Consider the following 9,945-nt stretch of genomic DNA (forward strand, 5'->3'; position numbering starts at 1 on the left):
TTTTTTTTTTTTTTTTTTTTTTTTTTTTCTTTTTTTAAATTTGTCCATGAATTCATGTTTGGGGTAAGACATACCTCGATGATTAGGAAACAGAGGGATCAAAAAGTAGTACGTGCCTACGTGGTAACGGAGACGGTGTAGCATGATCAAAAACAGACACGACACCTAGGCCTGTCCATAAAAACCGTATCCGAATATCCAATCCGAAACTCGACCCGAAAAACTGGGTTCGGATTAGTTATAGGTTTGCCTATAAAACCCTATTGGGTTCTATTTTCTAATATCCGTGGGTTCGGGTTAGGGTCGAGTAATACCCGATACCTGTTTGGGTACCTATTAAACCCGAACATATAAACATATTTATAATATTTATCATTAATATAATGCAATTACCCCAAAATTATGTTTATCTATATTATTATTTTCACACCAACTTTAGCAAAGAAGGCTTGAAGTTGAGAATTATTTACATCTCATGCCATTGTAATTTAATATTTTCTTTAATAAAATTATAAACCAAAAAAAATCATTTCAACTCTTTTCCATTAACAAAAACAAAAATTTCCTAATTTGTCTCCTTATTAAATCTGAAATAAAATTTCCAAATTTCATTCTCCTAAAATCTCTCTACAAATTCTTTACAATAATCGATTTTAAATATAAATTTATGAGGAGCCTATAAATCAGCTACATTTGATTTTCTATCTTCCTAATTAATCACCACATTCAATTCTAAAATACAATAATTTTGTCCCGAATTTCTATATATAAAATCATATTAAAAAAATTAATGACTTAAAATCAATCAAAATTAATCTAATAATATAAACTTGGCATATTCCCATATATATATTATGCGATTTTATAGTTATTAATTTGTTTTAATTAATTTGTTTTTATACGATTTTATATATAGAAATTTGGGACAAAATTATAGTATTTTAGAATTGAATGTGGTGATTAATGAGATTAAATTGAATATGTCCACCTATAAGTTTAATATATCCACCTATAAATAATGTTGACCCCTATTCTCAAGTTAGTATCACCAGCAACATAAAAAGATGCACCTATTTGCTATGCTCATTTGGCAGCTGCACATATACAACTGTGATGAAATATGTCGAGATGTCATGGAGTGATCACCAAATCTGGAGCAGTTCCTATGCCTCCCATCATCCCATGCCACAGCTGAAAGATAAGATTGTGACCTCTACGTTCTTTTGCTGATGGAAAACAGTCTAAAATAGCTGACTTTTTAAAAGTTTTTATGCTTTATAAATGTCTCTCCCCCTCTTTTTGTTTACTTTTCTCTCGGTTCAATACTTCTTATTTTATTTTTGGTCTATCATTCAAATTCACGGGGTTATATAGCTTCACGGGTTTGGATTAGTATTAATGTAAATTTGAAATATCATTATTTTGGTAGTACAAAATTATTCATTAAAAGTATTTATCAATATTAAAATATTAGACATATTTAATTAACTTGATTAAATTATGATTATGTAAAAGTAAATTATTTCTCTGTATACTACGGGTTAAATCCTAATATTAACTATCAAAATACACTTATACAATTTTAAACACTAAATAAATTAAACAAAAATTAACAAAAAAATGCAGCTTATAATTTTCATATTTTAGTTTAAATGTATCTTCCCGCGGTGTACCGCGGGTTAAAATCTAGTAATTTTGAATATTTCATTTAGTTNGCTATGCTCATTTGGCAGCTGCACATATACAACTGTGATGAAATATGTCGAGATGTCATGGAGTGATCACCAAATCTGGAGCAGTTCCTATGCCTCCCATCATCCCATACCACAGGTGAAAGATAAGATTGTGACCTCTACGTTCTTTTGCTGATGGAAAACAGTCTAAAATAGCTGACTTTTTAAAAGTTTTTATGCTTTATAAATGTCTCTCCCCCTCTTTTTGTTTACTTTTCTCTCGGTTCAATACTTCTTATTTTATTTTTGGTCTATCATTCAAATTCACAGGGTTATATAGCTTCACGGGTTTGGATTAGTATTAATGTAAATTTGAAATATCATTATTTTGGTAGTACAAAATTATTCATTAAAAGTATTTATCAATATTAAAATATTAGACATATTTAATTAACTTGATTAAATTATGATTATGTAAAAATAAATTATTTCTCTGTATACTACGGGTTAAATCCTAATATTAACTATCAAAATACACTTATACAATTTTAAACACTAAATAAATTAAACAAAAATTAACAAAAAAATGCAGCTTATAATTTTCATATTTTAGTTTAAATGTATCTTCCCGCGGTGTACCGCGGGTTAAAATCTAGTAATTTTGAATATTTCATTTAGTTTTACACCTAAATATCAAAAATAATCAAAATATCTAAAATATTTTGTTATGTAAGTCAAAATTTAACTAAATTTATTTAAATTTAATTATATTTTTTCGGATACCCGGTAGTTCGGGTACTAATCGAGTTCTAAAATTTGTAACCCAAACTGACCCGAACCCGATAGTACCCAAACCGAACCGAACCCATATATTTAAAAATACCCAATAGATTCTATTTTTCTAGACCTGTTTACCCGAACCCGAATGGATAATACTCGAACCCAAACGGGTTACCCGAATGCCCAACCCTAACGACACCTCCAAACAATAAACCAAACATGAGTAATAGAATATAAACCACGATGGTAAAACTATGAATCGATTATATATCTACAGTACTGTCTAATAAATTCATCGTGACAGTAATTAAATATTAATTCTATCATGAACATCAACTAATATTATGAACAATAACACCGTAACCAATAACTAATCCATCAAATTGTTTAATTTACTTATCTTGATGGAGTACTCGGAGAAATAGATGATGTCATAAAGACATAGATGCCTTTAACAAGTTTTTTTCGGAGACAGAGGCAAAACCGGAGACAAAGGCAAAGACGTTACGGTAAGATGACGGCTGCTGGATTTCCTACATCTTCGTAAACACAAAGATGTAGGAAATTGTTCTCTTGTATTATTAATCTATCTCATATGATATAACATATATATAGTAATACAACTTTAGGGTTTAGGGTTTACACTAATGGGGCGATAATAGGCATCCACATAATACAATATATTTATAACAAATATAAATTTGAATAAAAATGAAAAAAAAAAATCATATATTTATGTTTGAATGAGATAGAAATATTTTTTTATTTTTTTAAATCTTACCTATAATTAATTGAGTAATACTTGGGTTCACCCCCAGGGGTGAACCTCTTCATTCACTCTCTTATAAAATAAGGAAATAAAATATGTACACATTTATTATAAAATTAAAAACTTAAACCGTTCTTTTATAAACCCAAACTGATGTATAATTTCATTGTAATTATAAAATCTAAACTCTAACCATCTCATTTGTAAACCCAAACCGACATATACTTTCGTTCTAATTGTTAAATCTAAACCCTAATCATCTCATTTATAAACCCAAACCGAAATATAATTTCGTTCTAATTATAAAATCTAAACCCTAACCATCTCATTTGTAAACCCAAACCGACATATAATTTTGTTCTAATTGTAAAATCTAAACTATAACCACCTCATTTGTAAACCCAAACCGACATATAATTTCATTTTAATTATAAAATCTAAACCCTAATTCTCATTTATAAACCCAAACCGATATATAACCTCGTTTAATTGTAAAATCTAAACCAAAACAATATTTAATTTTCTTTAAATAAAAGTATACAGAATTTGTTTCCTTAATTAGTTTTGTTTTTTAATTTAATTTTAATTTTTTTTTAAATAAAATATTAGAAAGAACATTCTGATTGGTTGAGAGGGAAGGGGGTGACTAATATTAAAGTTAATGCATTAAATGTTTTGTTTTTCTAATTAATTTTGAAGTTTTGGTAACTAATATTAAAGTCAATGCATTAAATGTAAAAACTTTCCAAAAATTATTTTTGAGCAAAAACTGCTGCAAAAATACTAGTATAGAAATGAAATTCTACAAAAAGTTCTTTAGTTTTTGTTAATTTATGTCAAACTTTGAGTCTTTGATCACAATCTTAGAGGGAGGTATTGAATTTGACATTTNTCATTTGTAAACCCAAACCGACATATACTTTCGTTCTAATTGTTAAATCTAAACCCTAATCATCTCATTTATAAACCCAAACCGAAATATAATTTCGTTCTAATTATAAAATCTAAACCCTAACCATCTCATTTGTAAACCCAAACCGACATATAATTTTGTTCTAATTGTAAAATCTAAACTATAACCACCTCATTTGTAAACCCAAACCGACATATAATTTCATTTTAATTATAAAATCTAAACCCTAATTCTCATTTATAAACCCAAACCGATATATAACCTCGTTTAATTGTAAAATCTAAACCAAAACAATATTTAATTTTCTTTAAATAAAAGTATACAGAATTTGTTTCCTTAATTAGTTTTGTTTTTTAATTTAATTTTAATTTTTTTTTAAATAAAATATTAGAAAGAACATTCTGATTGGTTGAGAGGGAAGGGGGTGACTAATATTAAAGTTAATGCATTAAATGTTTTGTTTTTCTAATTAATTTTGAAGTTTTGGTAACTAATATTAAAGTCAATGCATTAAATGTAAAAACTTTCCAAAAATTATTTTTGAGCAAAAACTGCTGCAAAAATACTAGTATAGAAATGAAATTCTACAAAAAGTTCTTTAGTTTTTGTTAATTTATGTCAAACTTTGAGTCTTTGATCACAATCTTAGAGGGAGGTATTGAATTTGACATTTTAAAGGATTTTAGAGTATTCTTAAAATCCTTTGTTATTCAATTGAGGATTTTTAAAAATCTTCTGAAATCCTATGTTATTCAATTTAAGATTTATATAAAATCCTTTAAAATAATATAGAATCTCTTGTTATTCAATTAGTAATTTTTAAAACCTACTTGAAATCTTTTGTTATTCAATTTATCACAACTTTTTTAAAACTTCCTACTTTAGATGATTTTAAGAGATTTTCTTTTGTTTTTTAGTTGAAAAGTATGACAATCAAAATCATACCTATTGAGGTGGAATTTTGAAAGATTTCAGAGAAAAAAAAAAACTGAATATCTTGAAGCCAAAACCCCCTGCCAATCATCAGCCACCTTCTCCACTAGTCTCAGCCTGAGCCGTCAAGTTTTTTGGGTTTGCTGCAACATCACCAGAGGCAGAGTAAAGGAATAATGAATCATATTGGTTTGGATCAGTTTCTCGGTTTGAGCTCATGGAGTTCGATCAGATTATTATTTCGACACCCAAAAAAAAAAAAACATCACATTGATCAGTTTCTGGATTTAAGTTTTACATGAACTGAAGATATAGCTCCAACTATTGATCTGATTTTCTTTTGGTATTGTGTTGTAAAAGATTATAAAATCACCCAAAGTTTAATAGTCACATCTCATAAAATCACATTTCATTTTCTTTTCTTAAAATAGAAAAACTCTAGAATACAATCAAATCTCCTAAAAACTAACTAAATCTTTTAAAATGATAAAATATTAAAATTCTACTAAAACATCAAGCTGAATACCCTCTTATTATCCATTTTGTCCTATACACGTACGGTTACCAAAGATTGAAACCGGTTAAAAGAAAAACCGGTTAGCCTTACCGGCNTTTAAATAAAAGTATACAGAATTTGTTTCCTTAATTAGTTTTGTTTTTTAATTTAATTTTAATTTTTTTTTAAATAAAATATTAGAAAGAACATTCTGATTGGTTGAGAGGGAAGGGGGTGACTAATATTAAAGTTAATGCATTAAATGTTTTGTTTTTCNCGCTTTAAACTATGAAGCTGTACTGAATTACAGTACATCAGAAAACAACTAATACAACCCAGTTTTCTTCTTCTACCTTTTGATTTTCGAAAAGAGCAAAACTTTTCTGATTCTCTGGGAATCACTCTTCTTCTTCACTCCCTCTCTCTCTCTCTCTCTCTCCGTTCACTTGCTCTTGGGGTCAATCATGGTGTCAGAGGCGACGACGGCTACGAACCGACCAACCGTTAAAGTCTCAAATGTTCCTCAAACCATAGTCGCCGACGAACTCCTCCGGTTCCTCGAGCTCCACCTCGGCGAAGACACAGTGTACGCTCTCGAAATCCCAACAACTCGCGAGAATTGGAAGCCACGGGACTTCGCTAGAGTACAATTCAGTACCCTCGAAGTCAAATCTCGAGCCCAGCTTCTCTCTTCACAAAGCAAGCTCCTTTTCAAAACCCATAACCTAAGACTCTCCGAAGCTTACGATGACATCATCCCTCGCCCTGTAGATCCACGGAGAAGGCTAGAAGACGTCGTTTTGACTGTTGGGTTCCCTGAGTCTGGTGAAGAGAGGTTCTGTGCCCTAGAAAAATGGGGAGGCGTGAGGTGTTGGATTCTGGAAGAGAAGAGGAGACTTGAGTTTTGGGTTTGGGAATGTGGTGAATGTTATAAGCTTGAAGTTAGGTTTGAGGATATTGTTGAAACTCTTGGCTGCTGTGTTAATGGTGACGCTTCTGAGATTAATGCGTTTCTTCTCAAGGTAAAAATCGTTTTTTTCCCCCTAAATTGCTTATCTAATGTGAGAGTCTGTGTTAAGTTAATTTAGGAGTTCTGTGGATTTATTTAGAAACTTGGTTACTCATATGCGTTATGGTCTTATGGAAGTTGTTGTTTGAAGTTTCAGCATAGATTTCACACACAGATGTTAGATTACTTACAATGTTGATCAGTTGATGCATGATTGGTTCTTTGAATCTTTCTTTCATAGCTTTATGGTTTGATCAACCTGCATGATTGGTCTCTCTTCTGATTTCTTTTGTTTACATGTTGTTTTGTTTCCAGCTGAAATATGGACCAAAGGTTTTTAAAAGAGTGACAGGACCTCACATAGCCACAAAGTTTAAATCTGATCGGTACCGTTTCTGCAAGGAGGATTTTGATTTCATGTGGGTTCGCACAACTGATTTCTCTGGTTCAAAGTCAATCGGTACATCAACTTGCTTTTGTTTGGAGGTAGAGAATGGCTCCAAGATGTTAGACATTTTCTCGTGTTTGCCTTACTACAGAGAAGACACTTTGAGTCTAACCACTGTGGATGGGACTGCGTTTGCCTCTGCATGTCAAATTGTTCCCCTCTTGAATGCTGCCAGTCTGGGGTTAGAGTTTCCATATGAGATCCTCTTTCAACTCAATTCGCTGGTTCACAATCAGAAAATCAGTCTTTTTGCTGCATCAAATATGGAACTGATCAACATCCTTCGTGGTTTGAGCTTGGAAACCGCATTGGTTATCCTCAAGAAGCTTCACCAGCAAAGCTCTATATGTTATGATCCTGTCTCCTTTGTCAAGACTCTGATGCAATCCCCGGTTAAGAAGATGAAGCATTCCCCTGCATCAGCTAATACAAGACTGACCGAGCAGAATATCATGAGTTGTCAGAGAGCCTACGTTACACCCTCAAAGATTTATCTGTTGGGTCCAGAGCTTGAGAAAGCTAACTATGTTGTGAAGAACTTTGCAGAGCATGTCTCAGATTTCATGAGAATTACTTTTGTGGAAGAAGATTGGAGCAAGATTCCAGCAAATGCTCTTTCTGTGAACTCCAAGGAAGGCTATTTTGTGAAACCCTTTAGAACCGACATANTCAGAGAGCCTACGTTACACCCTCAAAGATTTATCTGTTGGGTCCAGAGCTTGAGAAAGCTAACTATGTTGTGAAGAACTTTGCAGAGCATGTCTCAGATTTCATGAGAATTACTTTTGTGGAAGAAGATTGGAGCAAGATTCCAGCAAATGCTTTTTCTGTGAACTCCAAGGAAGGCTATTTTGTGAAGCCCTTTAGAACCAACATTTATAACAGGGTGTTGTCAATCCTTGGAGAAGGGATCACTGTTGGGCCTAAGAGGTTTGAGTTCTTGGCTTTTTCAGCCAGCCAACTGCGAGGAAACTCAGTCTGGATGTTTGCTTCTAACGAGAAAGTTAAAGCAGAAGATATAAGAGAATGGATGGGTTGTTTCCGTAAAATCCGAAGCATCTCCAAATGTGCTGCTAGGATGGGTCAGTTGTTCAGTGCTTCACGGCAGACAGTTACTGTCCGTGCACAAGATGTGGAGCAGATTCCTGACATTGAAGTGACTACTGATGGTGCTGATTATTGCTTCTCGGATGGCATCGGGAAAATTTCGTTGGCATTTGCTAGGCAAGTTGCTCAGAAGTGTGGGCTTGATTATGTCCCTTCTGCATTTCAAATTCGATACGGTGGCTACAAAGGTGTGATCGCCGTTGACCGCAGTTCCTTCAGAAAGATGTCTCTGCGTGATAGTATGCTAAAGTTTGACTCAAACAACAGGATGCTTAACGTAACCAGGTGGACAGAGTCGATGCCTTGCTTCTTAAACCGGGAGATCATTTGTCTTTTGTCGACTCTTGGAATAGAAGATGCAGTGTTTGAGGCCATGCAAGCGATGCATTTATCTATGCTGGGGAATATGCTTGAAGACCGCAATGCAGCACTTAATGTGCTGCAGAAATTGAGCGGAGAAAATTCCAAGAATCTGCTAGTTAAGATGCTGCTACAAGGATACGCACCGAGTTCAGAACCGTACCTCTCAATGATGCTTCGTGTGCACCACGAGAGCCAACTTTCTGAACTAAAGAGTAGGTGCAGGATACTTGTAACGAAAGGACGGATCTTGATCGGTTGCATGGATGAAATGGGTATTCTGGAGTATGGCCAAGTGTATGTTCGTGTAACCCTGACTGAAGCGGAACTGAAATCTCGTGAACAGAGTTACTTCCGCAAGATTAATGAGGAAACATCTGTGGTGATTGGGAAAGTGGTCGTGACGAAAAACCCATGTCTTCACCCTGGAGATATCAGAGTTCTTGACGCTATATATGAGGTCAGTTTCGAAGAAAAGGGATTTGTTGACTGCATCATCTTTCCTCAGAAGGGAGAAAGGTATGATAAAATCAATCCTTTAAAGCTATGCACCAACAACATAGAAACCATATGCTTTTGATTCTTAGACTCCGCTTAGTTGATAACTTCTTTCTACTTTGGTTTTTGTTGACTCTACAGGCCACATCCCAATGAATGTTCTGGTGGTGATCTCGACGGAGACCAGTTTTTTGTTAGTTGGGATGAGAAGCTTATACCGAGCCAAATGGACCCTCCAATGGACTACGCTGGAAGCAGACCTCGTCTAATGGATCATGACGTTACCCTAGAGGTTAGTTGCTTGAAAGTTTCCTAAAGTTTCCTAAGTTTCCTAAAGCTGATTCTCTTTCTTTCACTCTGCTTTAATAGGAAATACACAAATTTTTTGTGGATTATATGATAAGCGACACGCTGGGAGTGATCTCAACTGCACATTTGGTTCATGCAGACCGTGACCCTGAAAAAGCCAGGAGCCAGAAGTGTCTAGAGTTAGCACATCTTCACTCTAGGGCTGTTGATTTTGCGAAAACTGGAGCTCCAGCGGAGATGCCTTATGCCTTAAAGCCCAGAGAGTTCCCTGATTTCCTGGAACGGTTCGAGAAACCAACATACATCTCTGAGTCTGTGTTTGGGAAACTTTACCGTGCTGTGAAAAGCTCGTTAGCACAGAGGAAGCCAGAAGCTGAGAGCGAGGACACGATAGCTTATGATTCCACACTTGAAGAAGCTGGCTATGAGAGCTTTATAGAGACAGCCAAAGCCCACAGAGACATGTATGCTGAGAAACTGACCTCGTTGATGATATACTACGGAGCTGTAAACGAAGAAGAGATCCTCACAGGCATTTTGAAAACTAAGGAGATGTATCTGGCGAGAGATAACCGGAGGTATGGTGATATGAAGGATAGAATCACCTTGTCTGTGAAGGATTTGCAGAGAGAGGCCTTGGGATGGTTCGA

The 9,945-nt window shown here is 34.1% G+C and overlaps 1 protein-coding gene across 6 annotated transcripts in view; it reads left to right on the forward strand.

Moving 5' to 3' along the window:
• LOC104707406 (RNA-dependent RNA polymerase 2) overlaps window positions 5,944-9,945 on the forward strand; it is a 5,719-nt gene continuing 1,717 nt past the window's right edge. The window contains exons 1-5 of one of the 6 annotated variants that reach the window (XM_019228521.1): window positions 5,944-6,586; window positions 6,889-7,689; window positions 7,899-9,007; window positions 9,128-9,278; window positions 9,356-9,928. In XM_019228521.1, the coding sequence (XP_019084066.1) occupies window positions 6,029-6,586; window positions 6,889-7,689; window positions 7,899-9,007; window positions 9,128-9,278; window positions 9,356-9,928 (3,192 nt within the window). In that variant the 5' untranslated portion in view covers window positions 5,944-6,028. Of the gene's footprint in view, window positions 6,587-6,888; window positions 7,690-7,718; window positions 9,008-9,127; window positions 9,279-9,355; window positions 9,929-9,945 lie in introns of all 6 variants that reach the window. The other 5 variants (XM_019228520.1, XM_010423753.2, XM_010423752.2 and 2 more) reach the window with 5 other exon arrangements.

The sequence above is a fragment of the Camelina sativa genome, chromosome 8, assembly GCF_000633955.1.
Source record: "Camelina sativa cultivar DH55 chromosome 8, Cs, whole genome shotgun sequence".
Taxonomy (NCBI): domain Eukaryota; kingdom Viridiplantae; phylum Streptophyta; class Magnoliopsida; order Brassicales; family Brassicaceae; genus Camelina; species Camelina sativa.